At 41.6% G+C, this 27,845-nt stretch overlaps 2 protein-coding genes across 2 annotated transcripts; one reads left to right on the top strand and one right to left on the bottom strand.

The window, feature by feature from the left end:
- The first annotated feature begins 13,142 nt into the window (after window positions 1–13,142).
- dlx4b (distal-less homeobox 4b) lies at window positions 13,143–17,302 on the top strand. The gene is made up of 3 exons (XM_038736413.1): window positions 13,143–13,733; window positions 14,736–14,929; window positions 16,611–17,302. The coding sequence occupies exons 1-3, from the start codon at window positions 13,412–13,414 to the stop codon at window positions 16,863–16,865; spliced, it is 771 nt and encodes a 256-aa protein (XP_038592341.1). The 5' UTR covers window positions 13,143–13,411; the 3' UTR covers window positions 16,866–17,302.
- A 6,509-nt stretch (window positions 17,303–23,811) lies between these two features.
- dlx3b (distal-less homeobox 3b) lies at window positions 23,812–26,642 on the bottom strand. The gene is made up of 3 exons (XM_038736412.1): window positions 26,086–26,642; window positions 25,077–25,261; window positions 23,812–24,722 (listed from the first exon to the last, which is right to left on the bottom strand). The coding sequence occupies exons 1-3, from the start codon at window positions 26,426–26,428 to the stop codon at window positions 24,408–24,410; spliced, it is 843 nt and encodes a 280-aa protein (XP_038592340.1). The 5' UTR covers window positions 26,429–26,642; the 3' UTR covers window positions 23,812–24,407.
- Window positions 26,643–27,845: the final 1,203 nt, after the last annotated feature.

The raw sequence follows: 27,845 nt of genomic DNA on the forward strand, positions 1-27,845 counted from the left end.
CTTTGGAGACGGCTTATGGTAGAGAAATGAACATTCAATACACGGGCAACCGCTCTGGTGGACATTCCTGCAGTCAGCATGCCAATTGCACGCTTCCTCAAAACTTGCGACATCTGTGGCATTGTGCTTCTTTGATGGAGCTGCACATTTTCAAGTGGCCTTTTATTGTGGCCAGCCTCAGGCACACCTGTGCGATACCCATGCTGTCTGATCAGCATCTTGATATGCCACAACTGTGAGGTAGATGGATTATCTCGGCAAAGGTGAAGTGCTCACTAACACAGATTTTGAGATGTTTGTGAACAATATTTGAGAGAAATAGGAGTTTTGTGTACATAGAGAAAGTCTTAGATCTTTGAATTCAGCTCACACACATGTGTGTGTTGTGTTTATAATTTTGTTCAATGTAAGTTAGCAGTCTGCTGGTTGCAGCTTCATATTTAGCATCCTGACATGAGAGTGGTCAGTTATCATTTCCTGTGGTTTGTTTCAGCAAATAGACAGATCAACCTCTGGTGTTTAGAACAGCTTTTTATTAAATTCATGTGTCAACAAATTGAAAGTCAAATTGAAGTGTCCAAGTCAAATACACGGACGATACTGTGATAGTTGGCTGTGTCAAGGATGCACAGGAGGGGGAGTACAGGAGCCTGGTTGAGGACTTCGTGAGGTGGTGTAGGACTAACCATCTGCAGCTGAACACCGCCAAGACCAGGGAGTTGGTGGTAGACTTCTGAAGGAAGAAACCACCTCTCCAACCTGTGTCCATCGAGGGGGTTGGTGTGGAGGTGGTCAGGACTTACAAATATCTGGGGCTGCAGCTGTGCAGAGCCGTCTGTACTGCTTGAGAAGGCTGGGGTCCTTCAAAATCTGCAAAAAACTGCTGCACATGTTTTGCCAGTCTGTGGTGGCCAGCGTCCTCTTTTATGCTGTAGTTTGCTGGGGAGGAAGCAGCAAGAACAGAGACGCCGGTCGACTGGACAGACTGTTGAGGAGAGCTGGCTCAGAGCTGGACTCTCTGCTGACAGTGGCAGAAAGAAGGACCCTGGACAAACTGCTGTCCATACTGGACAAACTGCTGTCCATACTGGACAACGCCCACCACCCTCTGCACAACACCATCGGGCAGAGGAGTGTGTTCAGCGACAGACTGCTGTCCTGCACCAACACATTTAAAAACTCGTTCGTCTCCGTCTCTGATGGCCATCAGACTGTACAACAGCTCCTAGTCATGGCAGGGAAGACAATAGACAATATGACAATTTCTACCTCCATCTGTACTCTTTACTTCCATTTGCACTGTTTACTGTTTTGTAAATGCTCTGTATTTGTATAGCGCCTTTCTAGTCTTTTTGATTACTCAAAGCGCTTTTACACCACCTCTGCATTCACAGCTCAAACAGAAACTAACATTCACACACATTCATCAGTATCTTGCCCAAGGACACTTCGACATGCAGCCTGGAGGAGCCAGGGATTGAACCCGCTCCTCCAGCTGCGTGAACTGCTGACCTTCCGATTAACTCCTGAGCCACGTTGCACTGTTTACTGTGGCTGCTGTGTTATAATTTTATTTTAATTTGGGATATGGGTTTAATGTATGTTTAATGTATGTATGTTTCATATACTGGATACTTGAATTTCCCTTGGGATAAATAAAGTATCTATCTATCTATCTATCTATCTATCTATCTAAAATTATTAGTTGACAAAAGTTATTAGCACAGAGTCTTAATGTGTATTACAACAGCAAACCTTCCATTTAAGTGTATGGTCACTCCAAGTGCTTTTTATTAAGGGTCAGTGTGTTTGACCTCTGCTCTGTCCAGTGCATACGTGAGCTGATAGTGTAAGTAATAAAGTAGGACCTCCTTTGATCTGATGTCCCACCCAGAGGCTTCTCCCTTCGAGCGGACAATACTCCAATTCATTACTGGACCTGCCTCTTCAAAGCTCAGCCACTGTGCACTGGGAAACTCTAAACGTAGGCCCCAGACAGGCTCTTTTAAACACCCACTCACCCCCTGGGCAACGAGGTGTTGGCTGGATGAGTCCACATAAGTCACGGTAGCCCGCACATATTCCCTCCTTAGCCCCGCAGCACCACACCTATCCCCCTCAGGTGACAGGTGGATTATTGGGCAGTGGTGTTTCTGCATTCATTCCTGCCCCGTTATAAGCACGACAATTGACCGCGGGAAAATGATTTTATGCACCTCTATGTAAGACTGTTACTGTGAAGTGAGTTTTGTGTTTATTTAAGGTGGTAATGTCAAATTCAGACTACGCCTCAGTTGAACGGAGGTCACATTAAATAAAAAGATGAGAACTTTAATGAGATAACTTGCAGATCAAAGCACATTCATAGCATCCCTTGTCCTTCTATCATGTGTGTTCGAAACATCACTTTACACTGGAATGTGTTTGTTGTTACTGTGTAATCCCTTGTTATGACCTCAAATGGGCTGAATGGCTGGTTGGGCACTCAGGAGACCATTGAGCCACTTGACTAAAGCAGAAGTAGTTTGACATGTTTGGGAAACATGATCTGTTATAAAGTGTTTGTTGCTGACCCGTAACAAAATTCATTTTACCCATGATTGATTTTTGTTGCAGTATTGTCATAGAGATTCAGAGTGGTGTTATTCTGAAGCCCTTTGAGACTTTAACGCCTTCACAAATAAACACGGCTTTGCTTGACTTAACATGTTTTCATTATTCATTATTTTAGTTGTATTCATAATACAGGGATACATTTGCAGAACTACTACACACTATCATTGAAGTCACCATATAAACAGCGATATGCTCTTACATAACTTGATATGCTGAAGAATGGTTCACCCCTTGGGTGGTAAGAAGCTGAGAGTGCCAGGGAAACCTGCACATCTCAGTATCTCATTTTTCTTCTCTCTCTCTCTCTCTCTCTCTCTCTCTCTCTCTCTCTCTCTCTCTCTCCATGTCTATTTCTCTCTGACCCTGTTTACCCACCCCTTGCCAAGTCTGATGTCAGCCCTCTGCACACAGGGTCCCTGAGCGAGTGTACAGTTTCTGTTTTGACACCCGTTCCTAATTACACATGTAAATGATTGATCACCTGGACTTGGCAGGGGCAGCAGAGATGGAAGTCCTTGTTACATGATGGCTCTGCGATCAGAGTTCAGGACAGTTTCTGCTGCCGGGAACAGTGGAAACAGATACCTGCAATGGCCCGAGAGCTGGGAGATTAAGTTCTGAGCACCCACCATTTGGACCAAAGACTCTCCCTATTAGCGGTCCTTGAGGAGCAAGTTGCACAGGTGCGGATAGATATCTATGGCTCTTTGTTTGGTCTAATCCCACACAACTTAAACCAAGGCTCACTGCCCACACCTTTAAGCTGACTTTGCGACACCTGAGGGGCCTGGCCACTGAAAGCAGAACTCAGCTACTTTTGTGAAATGTGATTTGGCTAATTGATTTTGGAGTGGCCAGTCTAGAGTGCCTGAGGGGAAAAAAGCACAGGGATGACTGTGATGGAAGCCGAGGGTGCTTCCTTTATACACAGCAATGCAGGTGGTAAAATGAACCTGCTGCTACCAGAGCTCTGTCCTTTCAGGTACAAAATGATGCTTAATACAAAACACAGACATCTTAGCTCAAACTGTTAAGAAAATAAACAGTGACCTGTAGCCAGAAACCATGTAATGCTTTTACAGATGTGGTGAGAACCTCTCTTTCCCTGTTCTGCCTGGCAACAGCTGTTGCTTCATCTGTCGTTTGACTCAGGTATGGAGCCAATCTGTGGGCCAGGAGGGTTTTAACCCCAATCTTTTCTTCTCTCGTCTCACAGCCTGGCACACATGGGCTGTGCAGCTGCACTTCCCATTGATCTACTGGGCTGCCTGGATGGCTGGCTGGAGGGAGATAGATTGGAGGGGAAATGGCTTAATTGTCCTCACTCTCACTGCTGGAATGCAAATAGCCCTCCACCACTGGCCTCCTCTGTGAGGAGATCCCCATGTTGAGAAACCAAGGTCCTATTTGCTGTGGGGAAGAATAATATAATATAGTATAGCATAGTATATGTATGTAATAAAACACATGAAATCACCTCAATGCTGTGTTCTATCCTTTCGCCATGGCTGTAATCAAACAGGCAATTTTAATTTTTAATGTTTCATTACCTATTTTGTTTTTGTCCAATAAAGAAAACTGGCAGCCTCACAGAGGCCTATATTGGTCAAACAGATGCAGAAGGTGAAGGGTCATGACTCATGTATGAAAGGCGGAGGAGATGAAAGAGTTAAACACTGAGGCGTATGTATCCTGTCTGACTTTGATCTCTGCCTCAGGTAACTCTTCCACAGCCATCAATCTTGGCCAAGAGCTGATGGGAGGCAGCTCCCTTTGCGAACAGGCTTGCTCAGACCGAGACTGTCTCCTCGCCTTGACAGAGCGCTGGCTTGGCAAGTCAGATGTCACGACACAAAGCTGACACAAAATCCACAACGAATCCTCGGTTTTTCTGTTTAAATTTTCCAATTGGTCTGATTTCAGTCTTGCGCTAATCAATTCAAAAGCAAAAGAAGGCTTAGAGGGTGTGGGGCAAGAATGCGGGCAGGCAGGGAGGCAGAGAGGGGAGTGTTTCGGTGAGGTTCAAAGATGATATGAGCAATTCTCCGGGCTTTGATGTTTCTTGGCAGGCTTCAGACAGCAACTGACAATCTGATGATCTGGGAACACAGGCCTTTTTAAATCCCCAGCCCATCCTGGCCCCAGTCGTCTAGCCCTCCAGTAACAAACACTTTAATATGACAAGGTTAAACACCTGAAGCACTGCAGCAAAATGGTCACGACCAAGCTGGGGTCAGGGGAGCAAACTTTAAACACTAGGTGGCTTAATGGTTTACTGTGACTGTTTACTTATTCATGCCTGTTTTGCACAACAGGCCTCCTCTTAGTTTGTAAACTGAATCTTGAGGAAGGTAATGTGAAAGAATGGGTGTTAATGAAAACATTAATTAAAGCTGCTATAATACATATTTTTATATACATGACTACTTGTAGGTGACCCTATACAGGATTATCACTGGACTCTGCTGTTCCCTTCAGCTCTGTGGAGCTATATTGCCTCTTTAAAGTCACTGTTTCAGTTTTGGTGTCTCACTGCTGTCATCAGCGTCATTTTTAGACACAACAGGCAGCTGTTTTCAGTGAAGAAAAGCTGTAAAAACAAAAAAACTGTGTGCTACCTGCCCAAAAAAAAGTTAGAAACTAGCTGATGAACAAAGTGGAGCATTAAGCAGCTAACAAGGAGTTAGTAATGACCAAAAGCAGAGCTTTAAGACTTGCAGTCATCATAAACATGACTCCGAATGAAGGTGGTGTTATGACACTGTTGTCGTCACATCTCGTTTCTGCTGCAGTATGTGTCTACTTATTTTATTTCCTAAAAATTCTTAATAATAAATAAATACATGTGTTTCCTGAGATCACTACTATTGCATAACTATTGCAGTTAATTATTATTATAATTAACTTCAGTTAATTATAATAATAATTATAATTCAGTGGTTAGCACTGTCACCTCACAGCAAGAAGGTTGTGGGTTCAAATCCCGGTTGCCCCAGCATTTCTGTGTGGAGTTTGCATGTTCTCCCCATGTCTGTGTGGGTTCTCTCCAGGTGCTCCGGCTTCCTCCCAACATCCAAAGACATGCAGGCTAGGTTAATTGGTGACCCTGAGTCTATGTGTGGCCCTGCGATGGCGACTGGCGACCTGTCCAGGGTGTACCCCGCCTTTTGCCCAATGCCAGCTGGGATTGGCTCCAGCCCCCCACGACCCTGTATGCAGGATAAGCGGTTGACGATGGATGGACTAACTTCAAGGGAACCTTTAACTTGTTTTGAAATTATTATAGACAAGTGTTAAGAATTTCAGTTAAGTATTAAGTTACATGTTTGTATAGTATAGCATACACTTTTGTGTTTGTATGATATAGAGGGGAGGGCACAGGCAGGGAAATTACACCGTCAACTTTCTGTCACCTCACACTTTTAGATAGGATATCTTGTTGGTTATTGTTATTTCAATGTGTTTTCTAGATTAGAGTATTAAGAAATGTTTGTAAGTATAAGAAAGAATTTGAAATTACTTTAAGTGTATTTGAACTTCTAAGAAATCAGAAAACTCCAAACAATCCTTGATCCTTTTTGTTTTTAACATTTTCATTTACACTGAGTAAGGGATTCTTGGATACCCCCATGCTGCATGATGTAAAAAAGAAAGAAATGATACATACAATAGAGACATTTTCTTAAAATCAGTTTGACAAGTTTTTCTCTGAGAGACGCTGTCATTTGATAGGCAGCGTGGTACAGGCTAGGTGCCATTGTGCCATATTGTAGGTCACAATGGAACTTAACACTTGACAGAGCCGGGGCTTGTTGTCAGGAGCTGAACTTGATCCCGTCAAGTTGTTCCCATTGAAGAGCTATAAAGAAAGGGCTTCGACCTTACGGCGGTGCAAGCTCTATATCAGGCCAAATATGAATTCTCTGTTTATGTATAATAATGGAGCTGCTGTAGGTGTCTGTGCATTGCTGGAAACGTGTTTTGGCATGTCTGTCACATGTTTCTTTACTTAAATTCTCATAAAACCACTTTTTGATCCAACATAAAAGGATATTTTGGTGTAAGATTCTGTGCCCACTATCACTTAACCTAGCTGGCAACCCTGCCCGGATGACCCGTCCTGACCAGACAGATGTCCCGTCCTCCGAGGACTGTCACTCCCGTCACCTCTGGCATCTCAAACTGACGCTTGCCTTGTGCACTGTTGCCCTGCAGACCACAAAAGGGGGTTCACGTTACCCAGAGGGGCAGGTAACTTCAGAAGGATAATCCTTGGACCTGGTAAACCGGTCTTTAACAGGACCTACTGTCTTAACCTGGCAACCCTGAGCCATGTGTCATTGTGTGTTGATTGGGTGTGCATGTTTGACTCCCCTGGGCAAATCATTGTCCGGTGTGTTCAATATTTCCACCTCCGTCTGTCAGCTCGTCTGCTCTCAAGAGGAAAAACAATAAATTATAGAAGTTAAATTATTTTCTTGCCTAAACATCTGCAGCTTGTTAAACCTATGGGCCTTTCTACTGGGTTTATGAGCATGGTGAATCTTTCTATTGTTTATAGAGGAGATTTATGGCCTGGACACATTGTCTGTGCAGTTCTCATACATTATTTTCACAAACGGCCTCAGTAGATGTCCTTTGAAATACTGCTGGAATGTAGCGTCAGATGCCTGTAAACGGACAGTTTGCATACACAAGCTGCCCTGGCGGCTCATGATGCCACTCCCCCAGCTGTTTTGGCCTCAGCTGAACTCATATGCCATCTCAGCCACCAGGCCTGACAGGATTCTCACACAGAGACAACTGTCTCTCTCTTTCTCTGGGCCACTCCCCCAGCTTTTGTCGCCCCACTGATCCATGCCAGCTTCCAAGCTTTTGTTTTCCTACCAGCCTCCCTTGATACTGGGGGCAAGATTTACAGTGGAAAAATATAGTTTATTTTTCCCCCCATGTTGAGCTGGTGAGTCTGGAATGTGTGTTTGGGCAAGATTTTGCGAGGAGTGTGAAAAAACAACAGAGCTGTAAACACCAAGGGTAGACCCAGACTGGCTTCTTTGTTCCAGATGTGGAGCAGGCACACAGTAATAGTGCAGCTCCAGCCAAGCACTGGGCTGTAATCCAATACATGCCACCACTGTCCCACTGCCTGTCCATCAGCTGGCCTCTGGCTGCATTTGCTTAGACAGGTTACTGCATGAATCTGCAGAATTTTGAATGAGAACAAGCTAAATGTGTGTGTGTGTGTGTGTGTGTGTGTGTGTGTGTGTGTGTGTGTGTGCCAGCGCCCATATTCAGAATTGGTACCAAATGCACATTTGAGCGCAACCAGACGATTGAGGATAGAAAAGAGAAAAAAAATCAACCATGTATAATTTAGACATGTGACCGCCGTTCTCTACAAATGAAGCCGTTTAAATCAGATGCCCTGTGTGACACCGAGCTCAGGTTGCACCAGAATGGCTTATGTGCGTATTACGGTTAAAGGATTCCAGACGGGTTTTTTCCCCCGAGTTGCCAAGGCCTCTATATTGAACCAATCAATTAAAAGTTTAAGTCTAACAGTCAGCGGCAGTGGGCGATGTCGCTGTCATCCGCTGTCTGGTAACAATTATGCCAATGATGAATTCAAAGCTTGAGCCAAAAGACCAGACGCACTCCGGGATTTCCCACGCAATGTTCACTTTTAGTCACTTTAGTTTTAGGAGGTAATTGTCAGTGTAATTTATTTATTTATTTATTGAGTTTATTATAGCCTATCTATTTTCTTTTTGTGCGCGGGTAGCCTCGGGCACTCGATGTAATTTTCTCTTCTTCTTTTTTTTAAAATGTGCCAAAAAAAGTTACACATAACCTGATTGATGAAGCTTTTAAATCTGCAATTTGACTCTCAGTTCTAATTACCCAATAAAATCCGCGCTTTGAAGATAACCTATTCCAAAACAATCCAGGTAAGCAGTGCACGTGTGGGGTGTGAAAGGTAATACATGAAGGGATTTTTTTTTTAAATCATCGAAACAAGAATTTCAAACAGAATTAATAAACAAGGATAAATAACCAAAAATACTTTTTTTTGCCGAAGTATAAAATAGCTTTTTTGTGCTTGACATTTTCCTTGTGAGGAGAGACAAATGCAAATTTTCTTTTCATAATTTAAATTAAATGTGTGAATGTAAAATTAATTGTTTTAATGGAATATTGACCTACCTTATAGTTCCAACACAATCAATGATGGACATATAAATACTTTTTATTAATTAAACTGTATTTTATTTCATATATTCTATCATATTTTTAATATCATATTGCAGGTTCAAGATAATGTGTGGAAAAATAATCTGAAGGTTTTTTACACAAGCTTTATTTATTCACAGCAGACAGCACAGTATTAACATTTTAATTAGTGTCTAATATTTATGAACACAAATGGAAAATGTAAAAAAATCCATACCTCAAATGTATTAATTTTAGTAAGAAAACATAAATAAAGGTTGACACACTTTTAATTGAATTTAGAATTAGAAAACCACCCCCCCATCCCCGTGTCTGCCCCCCTGTCCAGCCGGTGACAAATCAATACATAATTAAATAAATAATAAAACAGACAAAGGAGTATTTTAATACTCTCTTGTTAAAGTAAAATCTGTCTGGCACAATATGGTATCCATGTCATTATACTCTATACCAGGCAGCTGGGCAGGACAGGTTTAAAAAAATAAAATAAAATAAAGAATTAGAAAACCACAACATGTATTCACTAAATTGTTGCCATTAAAATTGGCAAGTTCTCAACACAAATCAATCACAACATAATATGAACTACTCACCTTAAAGCTGTCAGTCCACATCAACAGCATGCAATTATAGTTATGGTTTATTTTAAAGGCAACATTTCACACAATAATCAATAAACCAGTCAATCAAATTTATTGCAGGCCTCTATGCCATATAGTAGAAACAGAAATTTGAAGTAGAATAGAGATTACATAATGCAATAAACCAGACAATTTCTTTTTTAATCAGCTGAGCCAGCCTGTTAACATTTGATCTGTTTGTGACAAGGATTTCACACATGATTGATGTCGATCACTGGTGAACTCTCTGGGCCCTCAGAGGCTGCCAGCACAGGCACAACACACGCATATAAGCTGCAACGTGGCTGCACTTGAGGAATGGGAGGCCGGCTGTGCAGATATTAGTGTTTCTGTGTGATGGCGCCTGGAGGAGAGATTAGGCCGGTTCATCCTCTTCTCTGCTCTGGCTCCTCCTCTGCTCCCTTCTCTATCCTGAGGCAGAAAACAGTCACAGAAATACGTCAAAGCTATTGTTTGCATTGGCTTTGTTGGTGCAAAAGGATTTGGAAAAAAGCCGCCTTGGACAGTGATCATGACAGACACCTGCTTAAAGTGAAAGAAATGCAAAGCCTTATCCGATCAGAATTAGATGTTTTCATATAAATGTATGAAACCATACATAAAAGTCAATATACATTATATGTATCATGATTATGATATCTGGTTTTCATCTACTTAGAAGTTAGTAAAAGTGTTTAGATGTTTATCATGGCGTGTACACACTTTGATTCTTTCTGCTGGCATAATTGTGTGAAACCACACCTCAGCTTTGGATCCATCATAATGTGCTGCCAAAATGGGACATGTGGGTCTTTATTCGTGTCTATTATGAGGTGAGCCCAGTCTATGATAATAAATCCTGGCATTTTGTTGGGGTCGTGGACCGTCAGTCTAGGTCCAGGCCTCAGCCTGGGCCCCAGCAACAGAGGGTTACTTGTAAAACACGATGTGCCAGTGGAGAAGATCACAGCCGAGGCAGATGCCTGGGAATGTAGTCTTGGTTTGTACACAAAGACTGCTGTCACTCTGCATCAGAGCTGCAGCAGCAATGGACAAACTCAACTGGTGTGTGTGTGTGTGTGTGTGTGTGTGTGTGTGTGTGTGTGTGTGTGAGAGAGAGAGAAAGAGAGCGAGAGAGAGCACACACTAAGGACACACACCTATGTTGGACACACCTCTGGAGATGTATGCCTATGTGCACTGTGCAGCAAAGTAGACGCCAGTGAGTCTGGGCTGCATTCAAGAGTGTGACTGTTAACATCATCCCTTTGCGTGTGTGTAAGACAGCTACGGAGGAGGACTCATCCCTGCCCTATATGACTGCAGGGCTCAGCTTTGTTCTACACCCCTAATACAGACATAATTACAAGCCTTAAAGAGCCTCCTCACCTTGCTTTCTCTCTCTCTGTCTCATACACCTTGGATTTGCTCGGTTTTGACAGATATTCACATCCAGGCCACAGTCCCCTGCATTCAGCTACTGAAGTGCCTCACAAGAGCGCTGCACACATACGCCCACAGGCCCCTGTGTCTTCAAAGCCTTGCATTTTGTGTTTATCGTCATTTGTCCTCACTGATCCCGTCCATCAATCAGAGAGTGTGACTTTTCTGTGAACTACACGCCCACAAAGGTTGTTTCCCAAATCATAACATGGGCTCAAATGCAACACCTGCTCCTATGGCAACAACACTCTCTCAGGCACTGCTAATTGAAAAAATACCATATTGCTGCTATAATCCCGACAGTAATAATTTGTGGTAAATTCCTAATAGACTAGCCACAGAACTGCATTTTCTCCCAATCCTCAAGTGAGGGCTTACAGCTGTGTGGCCGTATGTGTGAAACTCGCACCCACGATGTGAAGCTGGCCTCCCAGCAACTTTTTAAAATGTTTTTATTGTGTCTGAAATTTTACTATGATAATAATTTGTGGCTTTGTTCTGGCTGGCTGCTTGGCTGAGGCCTGTGGGGAATCGGGAAGCGGTCCAACCCCCAGCAGGCCCTTTAGTGCTGCTGGGTTCCCAGTAGTTGCAGGCAGGGTAGGACATGACCAAAATGACGGGGTTGGACAGCAGCTCAGCACCACGCTCAACCCACCAAACACTCTGTTTATAATTTGACTGCAGCATATATATGATTCAACGCGTATGGGAGGTGAGATCTGTATTAAACCATGCTGTAACACAAGGTGAATTTATTAGATTTGACTTAAAATATAGCCGTAGTGGCAGGATATCCACTCTTCTCTCCTCCCACTGTATTTTTCTCCACCTCTGGATTTACTCTGCTTGAGGGTGAGTCAACAGAGGCTGAAATATGGAGACAGGGTTCTCTCTTTAAAACTGTGGTCACCATTTTCTCCCCCACTCCCACACTTTATTCACATGCACCTTGTGAGTTTTTGCTGACTCTGCAGTGTACACCACAATCCCGCCCTCTTTTGGCAGGTATGTGTTTGCCTTATTTTATAAACTCTGAGATTCAGTTGGAAATAATTTGAGTGACATGTGGGCTGAGTATTTTTATTTCAGATCAAACTGAAATCAAACATCCTTTTTGATGGAGCATTTTCTTCTTCTGTCTCCTTCAGGTTCCTGAAATGATTTATTTAGTTTTAGAGCAATCACTGAACCATTAGTATTTATTCAATTATGTGTAACATATACTTTTGCACTAGTGCTCATTTTTAATTGGGGTTGCTGTACATCAGTATCCCCATTATAAGGCTAATTTATGTGTTGAAACTTGGGATGAGGTTTGTTGAGTGAGCAGTATGTAGCTTTCCTTCCTAAACCAAGCCTGAGTCAGCATGTCTTGCTAAATGGCGTGTGGACACAGTGTCAACAGCAAAACAACATTTTATGTATCTGTCTTTGATTTTGCTGCTGGACTTGTCCATAAATATTGTAAAGGCTTGCTGCAAAAGTAATGGAGCAAAATTCCAAATATCAAAAGATGTTGTCTAAGTCATCGCGAAAATTTTGGAGTCACCAGAATCTCTGGTGCAATAATATTTCATTATCCGGTGCCACAGAGGACACTGATGTTTTTAGCAGCACTGCTGAAAATGAGAACTTAACCTGTTTGTTATCTGTTCTATTCAGTGAATAAAGGGTTTGTAATAAACTTGATTACATTATTAAAGCTATTATTAAAACAACGGAAATTTGAACTCGATTTTTGACAAGAATTAGGGCGCATGAACATTATAAATGAAACGATGTCCAATCTCTCTGTATCTGATTTATTAACACCAGATAAGATTAGTCTAATAGCTCTAACTTACATTGTATAGCTCCTGCATTAACCACTGCACTGGCCAATCCCCTTTATATCATATAGTAGAGCATCACGCATATTTTTACTTGACAATTCAACAAAATTGTCACTATTAAATAGTAAAAGAGATATATTTACCGACATTTTCACTAAGTTATTAACTGTCCCAAAGAAGGTAGGCCAATGTTTAAAATACAGACAATATTAAGTCTGCGATTTGACGCATTTTTATTTGATGGAATAAATTACTAAAATAGCAATTATATGATTATTTCATAATCCATGGAAGGAGGTTCCTGCTGGCTGCAGAGCTGCATCCTGTATCATATGTTAATGAAGTTAATGGTGGGGCTTCAGTGACAGCTGGCTGCTGAAGACCAATCAGAGAGCTCGCATGGAAGGCAGTGTGTTCGAGGCTCTGCAGGCAGGAGGTGTTTGAAGAACCATGTCAGCTCTTCCAATGATGTAAAGAAGAATCCCTTTCGCGATTAACCTCATAAACAGTGGTGAACATGAAAACCTTAACTTTTTGGAGCGGAAAACGTTTTTTCAAGAGCAATGCATTGGACTTGAGTGTGGATTTGTTCCAGGTTTTCGTCGTTGCCCGGCAGAACTCATGAAACCCTCTTCAGATCGACGGGTTTATGGACTCGCGTATTAGCTAATGATGTCTATGGGTTTCATGCCTGACAGTCTGAATGCCTCAGATCCCTCCAAATCGGCCTTTCTAGAGTTTGGCCACGGACATCCGGCACACCAGCAGCACTCCTCCGGATTCTCTCACATTTACCCCGTTCACGGCTTGCATGCTGCTGGGCATTCCCAGCACGAAAGTCCTTTTCCTGGCAGCGCGTCCTATGGCCGCTCTTTGGGCTACGCCTACCCCGGCGCGGTGAACACTCATCCCCCGTCTGCTTACATGTCCTACCAGCACAGCAATCACAGCAACAGCAGCAGTGTGGCCCACAGCAGATTAGAGCAGACAGGTATGTGAGAAAGTCAAATCGAGCCGCACTCAATTGTGATTTCATTCATGGCTGTAAAATTCTAATCTGTCACCATGCTGGAGCGCAATTACGCACATGAGCGCGCAATTTCCCTGACCGGTGAGGAAATTAAGTTCACTTGACGGTTTAGAAAGTAAACAAAAATAACTCATTTTTCTTCCTAAATAAAGTCTTATATTGAACGTTTAATTAAGGAATTGACGTCAGGAAACATATTCTATCTCAATCATAAATGTCCAAACAAGGCCTATAGCGTTCAACCAGGCCTCTCAGGGATGCTCCCTCTTTACCACTCATGTTATAATGAGGCAGATGGTGCCATTCATTTTATTGACCATAATTTTCTGTGGGTAAATCCAATTATGGCCCATGTAGTCTGGGCCTACCTCAGGAACTCGTTTTTACCCTCATTGTTAGGGTACATTGACAAAACGATTCCAGAAAATAGCCTAGTCCTTTCATGTCTGTGTGTGCTTGTGGGAGTGCTCCTATTTCCCACTTCTTGCATGCTTTTGTTGTTAAAGTGTGAGGGTAATATCTTGATCCAGCGCTGTCAATGCCACGCGAATCCCTTACTAAAACACAAAGCTGAAACTCTAGACTTAACTTAATAAAAACTATAATTAGGCCATTTATGTTCATGGGATTTGATGAAGCTTTAACACGATGGTTAAAAAACACACAAGTTAACTTCCTTTTTTGTGTTTATAGCATGCACTGCAGGGCCTGTCAGTGGAATTACCAGACACTATATTTCTATTTATTGTTTGTACTTTCATCTGTAAAATAGAACATTTATCAGAGCTCTTATGTTGTTTGAGATGGTAGATTTGTTTTTGTTTTTTAGGAGATCAGGAAAAGCCGAAAGCCAGCTCAAACGTGACATCTGACCTCCTTCTTTAGAGAAAAGTGAAAAACCAAAACTCTCCTTATTTCATCTCATTTTTGGTTGTCTGTTGTCATTTTTTGTTTTTCTACAAGATCGCGAGAAGTCCACGGTGATTGAGAGCAGGGACACTCGTCTAAATGGCAAGGGGAAGAAAATCCGGAAGCCTCGGACCATCTACTCCAGTCTACAGCTGCAGGCGCTGCACCAGCGCTTTCAGCAGACCCAGTACCTGGCCTTACCGGAGCGCGCAGACCTGGCGGCCAAACTGGGACTCACCCAGACTCAGGTGGGCCTTCGACTCACCCAGTGGTCCTAAATGGATCAGGGAAAATTAAGGGTTCAGGATCAAAGATGTATCATTATTATTATTATTATCATTATTATCATCATATTATTATTATTATTATTATTATTATTATTATCATTATCATTATCATTATCATTATCATTATCATTATCATTATCATTATCATTATTATTATCATTATTAGCAATGAAGTTAAGTTAAGGAGGTTGTGCATGATAAATTTCCAATTATTCAGCAAAAACTCCCAGCCTTAAATATCAGGCCTGCAATATTTAGCATTTAGTGGGCTATTAAATAGAACTACATGGCTAATATTTAAAAGTCTCGATTAAACACAAACTGAGAGATTATTAAACGTATTACTGAGAGAAAGGGGAAGTAACGGCTGAAAAGGCAACATCTTTTCTGCTGTGTTATTAGGGATCACGGCGCTTCTGGAGATCAAATGAAAAAACTAATTCTTGTGATATGTAGCTCAATCCTTTAATGCTGCCTTATTTACTATGCTTAATTTCGCTCCTGTATTTCCTTTGTCAACCCAGGTGCTTGGAGTGCTCATTTTGTGACTGCAGCCATGCTTCGTTCACCTTGACTGCAGTTTCAAAATGATCAGAAGAAAAAGAAAACAAATAACTAGCCATTGCAGGTCTGCAAAAATAGGGTCTGGCAGCTGTTTTCAAAGTTAGTTTATAATAAAATATATTTTATGAAATAAACCAGTTCCTTATAGGTTTTAATCGAATATATTTGTTTCTTCCTTTGTTCCTATGTCTTGTTTTTTATTTATTTATTTTGTTTTATGTGTAACAGCTCATCAGTCTGGTACATCTCTTCTGCACTTATTTAGAGCGCGTTTTCACGGGCATTTTGTAAATGAAATGCTGAAGTGTTAAAATGAGCAGTATGGGAATAATTGCATTCTAATTATTTTGGAGACAAGCAGGTGCACGTGACAATTTATCAATCTCAAAAGGGACAAAAAAATTAGGTCATCAGATGTCGGCTAGCTCTTTTTCTCTCTTCACTTTCTGGAAGTTGTCTGACTACAGTTTTAGTTTCAAAATAACAGGTAAACAAATTAATCTAATCTAGTCATTTGAGCTGCCCCCTGCACATTTTTCTCAAGCCCTCGTCGTTTATCTCAACAATGATCTCCCACTTATATGTTGCCTTTCGTGCTGTTGATGCTTACATGTTTATAGAGTGTTTCATTTGAGCTTTTTGCTGCAATTTAAGAAGATCCACACCATTGTTTCCGTGTAAAAATAGCCATCTTATTTGGAATCAGCCGAAATTTCAGTGACCTACCACAGCGCTCTTAAGGGCTGTTTTTATTTCACAATATTTTTAGTCTCAGCTTGTTGCTGTCACACTCATGCACAATTGGACTAATAAAACAGCGAATAAGAGAGCTCAGTTTTAATGGATTACAAGTGCCGCTCAACCATAAGGCTGAATAAGTAACAATGCGCCAGCAGTATAGCCTGGGATTTGCAAAAACCAACACAAAAAAGATGAGAGTTATGAGGACTTATTTATTGTTTCCAAATGTTCACTTGGGTTTAATTGAAGGGAAATATGCTCATAAAAAAACACAGTATAATTTATTTTATATTACTGCTGATTGACAGTGACAATTATGTGCATTTTCTCTTTTTAGGTGAAAATTTGGTTTCAGAATAAGCGCTCCAAGTATAAAAAGATCATGAAGCATGGCAGCGGATCAGAGGGAGAGCATCTCCACAGCACTAGCTCCATCTCTCCCTGCTCGCCCGGGTTGCCCCAGCTTTGGGAGGTCTCCATGGCGAACAAGGGAGCCCAAATGCACCCAAACAGTTACATGAACAGTTTTGGTCACTGGTATCCGAACCACCATCCTCACCAGGACGCGATGACGAGGCCTCAGATGATGTGAGTGGACTGTTTTTGGTGCAGCCCAGGTGCTCGGGCCCATATGAAGGGCACTTCAGACTACACTGAACTTGCTGGTTTCTCTCAAGGCCTCTTCTCAAAACTGAATTGTGTTTAAAACGTGTGTTTAATAGAACGTGTGCATATTCATTGTATTTCGTGTGCGTTTTGAATTCAATTTTCACTGCAAAAAAATCGACCAGGCATCAAATATATTTTTAGCTTTGTTATAATGTCACTGAAACTAAACTCACTGAAATGTGGACTTTAAAAGAGTGTGCAGTTTAACCACATACTCTGGATGACAGATTTTTTTAAAGAATACGCTGCCTATTTGTGTGCGTGGGTCTTCTTCATTAGCAAAATAGTTTCAGCTGCATGGTCCAACCTATGGTATGAGCATTATGCAAATAAATAGCTGTTGGATTGATGTAATTATCATTGATTTCTTCTGTGACGTGTTTGTTTGGGTTGCTGCTTTATCAGTTAAATGTTTTCACTAAGAGATAGGCATATGGTTTTTTTCATCACAAAGACCCGTTGACTGCTTATGTGAGTCTAGATTAATGGCAACTGAACTCAACTGTGAGGCTTTAAGTAAAGGTCTTCCTGGTCTGTGGGTAAAATACAACATCTCGAGACTGGTTTAGTGTAGGCTAATATAGAGAGTTTTGTTAACCACCACAGCTCAGCCCGTGTTGTAATTTCTAGCTGGGATATCAGCTGTCTTTTGTCCATCAACACTTCTGCCCTGCTGTGGATGAAAACCTAAAGATGATTGGATTTCGAGAGTTTTGTCAAAACAAAGATTGATTCCTGTTTATGATTGGTTTCTTATATCTTATCCACTGTTCATTTTAGTGTTCGTGTTTTAGGATGATTACTTTAAAGGTAATGCAACATATCACCCCTCCCATAAAGGCAAAACAAGAGTTCTCAGGATGGTAGCCACAGTGGTTGTGCTCAGTATAACTCTTACGCACGGACAAGTGACGACACATCGCTTCCAAATTGTTTATTTGAAGATGAAAATCAGCACTGGAAGAGGAACACGGTCATGTATTACAAAAACTTAGGCAAACTTTTTCTCATTCACTAAAACAAACTTTTACGCATAAAAGGAACGTTTGTCATCTGCTGTTAAAGAAGGCCTGATGCATCGCCCCCCCCCCCCGAGAATGACACATACCACGAGGAGAGGAGAAAGGATGTGCAAGACAGCATTTTTATGATTTCTTTTTCACTCTCGTCTCAAGTTAGCTCAAACAGAAACCTTGCCGTTGTTGTAATAAAATGACAAATGGCCATGCTATTCCTCCAATAAACTGCGCCTGATTTATGGTCGTTTGCACTGATTTGCACATTCTGGCGCTTACACTGTTTAAACACAGATAATTAGTTATTTATATCTTTGCAAACACACATCCCGCAATCTGGGCTGATGCTCTTGATTGAATGGGGAGTTAAGCTCTGATTAATGAACCCGAATAGTGCGTTAAAGACACATCCAATTACCTCTTTTTATCTTTTTAATTTGCTGTCTTGGCAGTCTGGCAAACATTAGATACAATTTGTCTGATGTCACACACACACACACACACACACACACACACACACACACACACAAAGGGGTTTGAAAAATAACCATGATCATAGATGCAGTTTCTGTGGACATATTCTCTCCTAATATTACTGGTATCACTGAGCTCTATTAAAATCCAGCATATTTCTATTGTAGCTCATTATGAGTGATGTCATTTTAAAGGGTCATGACTTTTCACACCTCGTGCTTAAAGGTCAACTTTATAACTTAACGCTATTTTGTTCAAGTTGGTCCAGCAGCGCTGCAGTCAGAAGCAGTTAAACAAGGCTGAAACTCAGTCCTTGCAGAGTAGGTCCACTAAAGTGCTTGTTTTTGCCACTGACAGGCTCAGATTGTTATTATACATGTCTGACTACATTATAGAACATTTCCACAGGGAGATATACCTTTTTTTAAAGAGTATCATGCTTTTGTTCATACAGAAACAGTCACCATATAGCTCTCATCAAAGCCACCAGACTCCCTTGACAAAAATAGTAGTTTTACCTCTCTGATATCCCGCTGCCTTGATATCGGTTAGTTTGTGTTATTGTATGACTTTGTTTTTTTTAACCCTTTAAAACTCCATATTCACAAAATCACATGAATAAACAAAAACAACAAAGTTACAAAATAACACAAACTAACTGACCGAAGTAGCGGTCGAGCAACGCCCTTGTTCTGTGAGGTGAAATTGCTGTTTTTATCAAGAGTCTGGTGGCTTTGACAAGAGCTATGTTCTTACTCTTTAAAAAAAAAAAGGTCTAGCTCTGTAGGGATCTCCAGAATGTTGTCAGACACTTGTAATAACAATTTAAGCCTGTCTATGGCACAATCAGGCTCTTTAGTGGACGCGTTTTGACTGGACGCAATTGTCTGCAGCAACCATTTCAAAAATGTTGTCCCAATTAGTCACATTGACACAAAAACATTTGAACATTCAAGGTAGAAAAATATAGAAGCTACCCTTTAAGCAGAGGCGTCCTAGCACAATGTATGCAAAAATAAAATTTTAACCACATCAACTATATGCCAATAAATTAATTGAACTTTAATTTTGCACTTTTCTCACTGAGTTTTGGTACAGCTGTGATTTTTTTGCTGTTTAATTACAGCAAAGGCCACTCGATACACATATTATTGCATTGGAAAATAACATGCCATATAACAGCCGACATTCAAGCTTCTATCACCACCACGTCACCTGCCAACATAAAGTCCCGTCTTACCTTAAGTCAGAGAAGCGCAGCCAGGAGGTCTACAGCCTGCTGTGATGTTTCTCTGAAGAACAAAGCCACATCAGAGCCCTGTATTTTCACTCCTCCAACCTGATTTTCTCACATAACGACAAGCATTGTGTTACATTAACATCTCCTTCTTTATATACATACACCCCTGATGCCCCTTTTTCCTCATTCCTGATCATTATGTGCCTTGTTAAACATGCCGGCCCTGGGAAGAAGAGGCGAGAATTGCTGAACCAAGTGACGGGGCATCAGGGAAAATTATAGGCAATTTCGCATCTCCAGACTGCAATAATGGCCTGTGGAGTTGGACAGATAGAGTAGGACCTTTCAAACGGGCGGCCAATTATCACGCATGGCAGATTGAAGGGAAAGTGAAAAGGCTCCTCGTGTAATAGACAAGCTAAGAGGAGGGGACGGAAGGCCGGAAGATGGGTTTGAAGGGTAGTGATAAAGGCAAGTCTGACTGTATCAATGCGCTGGATGGTCGGAGTTATCAGATACACGGTGTCTGATGGGTTTTAATTGCAGGATAGCAATAAGAGGGAAAATAGCTTGTTATTAAATCCCAGTTGCTTTGAATGGGCGAATGGCAAAGCAGGTCTCTGGGGTGATTATTGTTATTATCTAGAGTGATCTGACATCTCGGGTAATTGTGAGCGGCTTCCCTGATAGAGAGAATGAACGCATGATTTGGTTTCATCCGAAGGAAGGCTTGACTTAGCTTGGGGTACGATGCATACACACTCTGAGGGGTGTTCAAAGATGGAATACAGTTTGGCAGGCAGAAGGGCATCCAGACACACACACACACACACACACACACAGATTAGTTTCAAAACACTGGATTTAAGCGGGAAATGCAGCATTTCCCCCTATTCTTTTACAGCATTTACAGATTTTAATGTCTGTTTTTGTGTGTGGAGGCCACGTTTTTAGTTTGTTGGTGAAGGTGAGTTCATGCTGGAGCAGCACCCTCACCATGGGGAAGGTTTTATCTGGATGTGATGACTGGATGTGAAGCATCAGCACACAGCCCAGTCTTGCCCTGGCGTGGGGTCAGCAAAGGTTCACAAGTCCACAGCTGTCAAGGATGCCTTTCCCTCCTTCATTTCTTCCCGGTTTACAGCAAAATGCAGAGAGTGAGTGATCCTAATGCAGCCGAGGCTCGGCCCAGGCCCGGACTAAGTGTTGGACAGCTGCTGGAAGTCTTTCCATGGATGCATTTCAGTTCCCGACCTCCATCTCAACCCATATCGCTGCACCCCAGAGACAAGTGCCGACACCACACTGCTGACTGTTGCAGGGGGGAGGAGAAAGGCTTCTAGGGGCCCGGGCAGCGGCTCTATTTAGGGTGCTGTGATGTTGTGCCATGCAGGATCACATTCAAGTTCAACAGTTCACCTCCATGGCTACTAACACTTGTTAATGTTCAGAGATGACATATATGGACATGTCTGACAGCCCACACACACAAGTGCAGCCTGTGGCGAACACACGTTTGTCTTCGGCACAAATGTTTCCCCTGACAACCGCAGCCGAGGGCCACACATGCTGAGGGAGCCGCCGAGGGGAGGTCACATGTCCGCTTGATGAGATTTCATTGATATTAAAAGGCAATAGTAATCATGTTGCTTTTGTCAAATCAGCACAGTGCACTGGAATGGTGAGTGATGCTATAGACAACTGGTGTTGAGTTCACAGAGATAAACTAAAGGGAAGACATTAGAGAAATAGGATTCAGAGCTGTGACATATTTGATTGTTTGTGGCAAAATGTTTGCCTATGTGTGCGTTTGGTAGAAATACGTACAGTACTATTTAAATAAAATGTCAAAGGAACCAAGACGTGCACTAAAAAACGTTATGGTAAATGTGACTAAAAGAAAAGAAAATTATTGGAATCACAAATTACAGTTCAATAACACTTTCAACTGATCAATGGAAAGAATAAAATTCTGTGGGAATATTCTAACATTATTAAAATGTTAAAACACTGCATGACTGAAATGACGACAAAGGTTCAATTGAATTAATCTTAAAATGAAGAAGAATGGATTGCACAATGTGACATGCCTCACAGGTGTATAGGCTTAATCAAAATTTCCAGTGTATTTGTCAGTTATATGTGCTCATATACAAAATAATAATTAAAAAAACACAAGGCAGGATCTAGACAATAAATGTGAAACAAATATTCGCCCAAAGAAATTCTTTAATAATATATATTTTTTAAATTATCATGTTTTACATATAATTAAAATGAATAATACATTTTTAAAAGTCAACCAAAACGATGTAATAACCGAATCTCTGTACTAAGTGAATTATATAGAATACATTAATATTATATGATCGTCCTCAGTATAATAATAGAGTAGTCTATATATATAGGCCTATGGTAATAAATAGCATATACAATTTAAGAAATAAGAAAATAGTTTAGGGCACAGAGTTTGACGGCTCAAGATGAACATTTCCAAATTTGAAGCTGTAATGTTCTGAAATTATTGTAATGACACAATGTTTCAATAAAGTATCATACAGTAACACCTTCAGACCTGGGCGCATACCATTCTACTTACTAAAAGCGGTAGAAAAGGTTATAAAACCACTAACGCCGTGGGTACATTTTCTCTGGTTGCATAATGTCGCCTTGGTGGTCCATGTGGATAAGATCGCCATTAGCGGTTTCTCCATCATGTCATTTTTTGAGCAGCATATTTAATAACGTGTGGGTTTTGTGGCTCAACTGAGGTTTTGTCCAATATCATTAATATAGCTGTGAAGACGCAGAAAGACAGGTTGTTTTTTCTATCTCATTGTCTCATTCTCACCGTCATTGTCTTTGACGGTCATTATCGCAGTAGTTGTCATGTTAATCTGGCATCACTCAGCTAATTAATATCACTGTATCCCCCAGGTTTCACTTGTGTCACACTTGTTGCCTTAGGCTGCTTTATCATATTTTTTTTAAAGGTGTGTATGTTTTAAAATGTATTGTATAAATATTGGATAAAAAGTGCTACATGAATAAGCTGAACTAAAGTGTGAAAACCTTGGATAATTTTTTTGGAGAACTATAACTTTGCAAAATGCAATAGAATGAAATCCAATGTCTTAAGTGAAAATAAAAAGTGGGTTGCTAAAACCTTCAATATTCCGCGTTTCCATCTATCCTGCTGTGAATGTGTGCGAGTGCGCGCACGCGTGAGATCCCCTTCGGCAACTGCCCTGCTTCACCCCCGCACACCACCAACCCCTCCTCTCTGCGTGTGTGTGTGTGTGTGTGTGTGTGTGCAACGCGCTGAATTCTCTCTTGTTATCTGGCAGCAGAATAGTAATAAAACCGAGTGACTCCAACATGTCTGCTTGTGTGTCGCCTCCTACTGCAGCGCTTTGCACGCAGCCCACGGCACCAAAACAGGAGTCGGTTCACTATACCGTGACCATAATACTTCTGTGCACAAAGTGGAGCATTGATCTTTTAGGGTCAGTGGGATAAATGACCTTTTTGATAATTAGATAATGAGCATGTATAACAAAAAAGATTATTACGAAGAGGAGCATTGGTTCTGTCATTTAACCTTTTGGTTTCCAAATTAAAATCAAAAGTGAATTAACCAGTGCATTGTACCATAATTGTAATAGGCATGGATACACTTAAACACTGCCTCTATAATCCTCTGCACAAGACTGTTCTTTCAGGCGGATTAGTAGCCTAATTATTCAGGCCTGAATATGCGTGCATTATAATTAAATATTCATTATAAACGCTTATTGAGTAGCAGAGTAAGTGTTTTGCAAATAAGCAGTCAGACATATGAATTAAGCAGTTTCCAGTGCAAGCACATTCAAACCAGGCAAACGTATCCTAAATTCAAAGTGAGTAAACTAAATATCTGATTTAATTCAATAAAACAAATATTCAAACAGATAAAACTGGGAAACTTCACCACATTTCACCACATAATCTCTGTCCCTCCAGAAAGTTGTCCTGCAATGTTTACTGTTGTTAAGGTGCCGTGGACTGTATAGACCCTACATTTAATTATCTGCACGGTTTGCATCTCAGAAAAGGCGGCTGGACAGTTGCCTGTTTATAAAGGGGCTGGACACACAACATGCAAGTAACTCCTTTATTCAATTGAAAAGAAGGCAACAAGTTGACTAATTACATGGATATGAAAATGGTTTTGGAAGCACCACAGAGCAGTCTTTCCGTTTCAAACAAATACGATCATAGTGGTTCTGCATATAAACACATATTTACAGCCTTCGACGTTTTGTACAAATCTATATAAATATGACCTGAGTTTTTTTCGCACTCTCTACAAACCCACATGCATGATTTGAATGTAGCATGGATCACCTGCACAGTTTAGTCAATATTCGGTTTCTCGTTACTTGTTTAAAAAAAACTTTGCATATTCATTTACAAACGAAAGTAGGGAAATACAACAGAAGCGATAAATAATTTAAAAAACACGCCAGATGTCCGTTAAATATGCTGCCACAAGTGATCAGAAATCCCTTATGTGCTTTGTGAATGGAAACCCCAGTTCTGAAAGAGTCTTGATCATCCAAAAAAATAAAAATAAAACGCAATGTTTCACTTCAGGCCTGTTCCCGGTCCAGTCACCCTTTGCTCTGCAGAGTCATTGTAGAGAGACCTCGTTTGAATAAAATTCTGAGGAGACTAATCTGATCTTGAGTCATTGTCAATAAACAGCTCCCACACTTTGCTGCGGGACTGGGTGGTGCACGGTGCCCGGGTGCTGTAGGTGTGATCCCTGCTGGTACCAATGGTTGTTATAATCCTCCAGGTACGGCGGCGAGGAGCTGTGCGTCGGCTGCGGGACCTGAGGTCTGCTGATCGGGGTATTCTGAGAGGTGCTGTTCTCCCACACTGCGGGGGAGGGCGGGGAATTGCAGGCCATGGAGTCGCTGGCGTTGGGACTGTGGTCCAGGGGAACCTCGCCGTTTTTGTACAGTTTCTTGAACTTAGACCTCCGGTTCTGGAACCAGATCTTCACCTGAGAGAAAAAAAGTCTGAACATTAATTGTAGTGCAACAGAAAAATTTAAGACAAAGGGCTACATAATGTGTATAATGTTTTAACATAAATATGATCTCTCATGTACAGTTAACAAAACACACAGTTAACAGTATTTATTCACAGTGAGAAAATAGAGAATTATTTAACTTGTATCTAAATAAAGTCGACCAAAACGAGACACAGACATCCAGAGTCTGCTTTGCGTAATTATGCATTGTTGGATAATTACAAAGCAAATTGTTGGCCATTTTGGGAGGTCCTGGCTCACGTGACTCCAAAAGTATTAATTGATTAGAAAACCTCAGGTGCTACACCGGGTCAGGCAACTTACCTGTGTCTGAGTGAGGCCCAGCTGAGCCGCCAGCTCCGCTCTCTCGGGCAGAGCGAGGTACTGCGCCTTCTGGAAGCGCCTCTGCAGAGCAGCGAGCTGGTAGCTGGAGTAGATCGTCCTCGGCTTGCGGATCTTTTTTGGTTTTCCATTCACCATGCGGACCTCAGGCTCTGGCTCTTCTTTTACTAAAAAAATACAACAAAAATGTTGATTAAATACACCATCAAGAAATACGTTCAGCGGCCATAAAGTGTAAAACATTGAGTATAGGCTAATGAAATGTAAAATGTATGTAGGAGGTATTGAGAGAATTTCGTCTGCCTAAAAACTGGGTCTGGAAAAAACTCTGCATTTTCCAATATTTTGTCAAATGAATGTGGAAAGATTGCTTCAAAGTTAAAAGCTTAAAATTTGGCAAACAACACACATGTCATAAAATAAATCTAAACTAAATCACTGAAACGGCATGATTTTATTTTGTCAAATTTCCAATTTGGCAAGCCAGAGTAAACGTGTTAATATTGATGGAGTGAATGTTATTAGCTTTGATCAGCCATCATTGTTTTACGGCCGACTGTTAATGACTGGCTCATTCCCAGGCGGGCTGTTAAAACGCGACATTAACATTAACATCAGCCGGTAGGTTTCCACTGAGCAAATGTTAGTTTTTCTACCTGCAAGTATAATGAATCAAACACACCGGCAAGTAGCCTAAATATTACTCTGGCCATGCAAGGTAAAATGTATGGAGACATGAAACGTAGAGAAATCACGTTACACTTTATTGTCTCTCTTTATTGTCTGTACCATTTCTATACCACAAATGTTTTCCACAAACTAAATGGAAAAATACGTTAGATAAAATATCATAAATGAGACAGAAAAAAACTAGCGGGTAATACAGTCTGATTCGTGTTTTCATGTGCAATCATGGCTCTTTTAAAAGACGCCCAGACAGAGTTATTCGCACTGGATGTAAACATTGCAGTAAAATATAGTGGTTATTTACCTGAGCTCGGAGGCGAGGCCTGCAGGTGATCTCTGTTGTAATGTCCATACTGTCTGTAGCTATTTGTGTAGGGGTATTCGGATTTGGTGGCATACGCTCCAGCGGCTCCCATTCCGTTCAGATTAAACTGATGATGGTAAGAGTTCATGGGCTGTCCGTACGGTTGACTCTGATAATATTCGTGCTGGCCGTGGGCCGTCTGTCCGCTGTAGTAGCCCATGTCTGTCACCGATGACTCGGGCAGAGTAGGAGAGTCCTTGGAGTTCGGGTGGCAACTCATAGATCCTGGTAGATCGGTCAAAATACACGCAATCTTCTTCTCATATGTCTGTCCGGCGCTCATGGTGAAAGCAGCCCTCCAGAGTAAAGAAAGTCCACTGGTCGATTATTTCGTTGTGGAGTGCGCAAAGCAAACCCGCAATAAAGAATTGGTGTGCGCGCGCTCTTTGAACGCACAGCTTTAAAGCGTCTATAGTCCAGTGAATCTCTCCCAGCTGCAGAAACTTGGTTGTGGCATGGCTCAGCCCCTGTGACACAGAGTTATAGAGAGCTGGGCTGGAAGCTTCCTTCCAATTGGCTCCCCCGTCCACCCCCCTCCACCCCTTGCGCTCCAGGCGAAGTCGTGGTGAAACCCAGCCTTCAGCCAAGAGCGCCTATGCACGCATACCTCAGTGTCCTGGGTTTTTTCTTTAGATTTGCATTTACCTGTTCAGTGGGCGAACATGTAGCTCCGTAAGCCTCAAGAGACTGTCAGTCTGAAAACAGTACTACCTACAGGTTCCGTTTTCCTCACCAGCTGCAATGTCTACAGGCTGGCACCAAGATGTTACAACACAATAACAGCTCAGAGCCTTTCTAAAGCCTTAATCCTGCAGCCAGACCGTCCCCTTCATGTTTTTATGCAATGTTTTCTTAACAGAGCCTAGAGATCACACTTTATTCACCCTATTGAAAGGCTGCTAGCCAGTCTCCCACAGACTCCCATTGTCATTCAAAAGTGTTGGCGGACAGTGAACTTTACCTGAAAGAGATGGAAGAGATAGGTAAAAGACTCGTTCAACTGATATTGCCTGCGGGTAAATACTTCCACACTGTACGTGTTGTGTGTATAAATGCAAATTCGTTCAACACTGTTAGAAAATGACGATAAAGCATTGTAGTCGCAGAAGACACGGTGGAGGGTAAAAAAAAGTCCGCATTAAATCGTTTCATTTTGAGAACTATTTTGCTGAAGAAATAGAAAAATATAGTTTGGCCCATAATTTACACAGGGAAAAGTTTCCATTCTTTCCGGTTTTTTCTGCAGCTCATGCGCAGCCAGCAGACAGGACGGTGCACAGCGCCCCCTGCTGTATTGATTCACACATGGTACTGTCGTTTTCTGCTTGCAAAATAGATCCATACAGCTTCACATAGCTGACGGTGTGCAAATTGTGTTTTGCCGACTACTGCCAATATTTGCCACTGTTACATTAACATTTCTCACAGACCATACTCTCAAGTTTATCAATGACACCTCTAGTATAAGATGCGTCTCCTCTGTAGCCAGTCATGTCCGATAAACTACCGCCATCTTTTGGTAAGTTTCTGAAGCACTGAGGTGAAGTGTTAAAGGGTGAGTTCATCCAAATTGAACTTGACAGACACCATCTTTGCATTAAATCGTGCCCCCTACTCTGTAGCTAACCCTAAGCCTAACGACGCTACCCTAACCTTAACCTTAACCAACGGAGGCAACGATTAGCCAATAGCTGTTGAAA

Source organism: Micropterus salmoides, unplaced genomic scaffold, assembly GCF_014851395.1.
Source record: "Micropterus salmoides isolate LMB-PRFRI ecotype aquatic unplaced genomic scaffold, ASM1485139v1 Ms_hic_scaffold_21, whole genome shotgun sequence".
Classification (NCBI taxonomy): domain Eukaryota; kingdom Metazoa; phylum Chordata; class Actinopteri; order Centrarchiformes; family Centrarchidae; genus Micropterus; species Micropterus salmoides.

Bases quoted from the DNA above. Each gene is read 5' to 3' on its own strand.
- dlx4b (XM_038736413.1), top strand. From the start codon at position 13,412: ATGATGTCTATGGGTTTCATGCCTGACAGTCTGAATGCCTCAGATCCC. The intron at 13,734-14,735 runs GTATGTGAGAAA...TTTTTCTACAAG, and splicing joins CAGCAGATTAGAGCAGACAG to ATCGCGAGAAGTCCACGGTG. The intron at 14,930-16,610 runs GTGGGCCTTCGA...TTCTCTTTTTAG, and splicing joins TGGGACTCACCCAGACTCAG to GTGAAAATTTGGTTTCAGAA.
- dlx3b (XM_038736412.1), bottom strand. From the start codon at position 26,428: ATGAGCGCCGGACAGACATATGAGAAGAAGATTGCGTGTATTTTGACC. The intron at 25,262-26,085 runs GTAAATAACCAC...GTATTTTTTTAG, and splicing joins GGCCTCGCCTCCGAGCTCAG to TAAAAGAAGAGCCAGAGCCT. The intron at 24,723-25,076 runs GTAAGTTGCCTG...TTTTTCTCTCAG, and splicing joins TGGGCCTCACTCAGACACAG to GTGAAGATCTGGTTCCAGAA.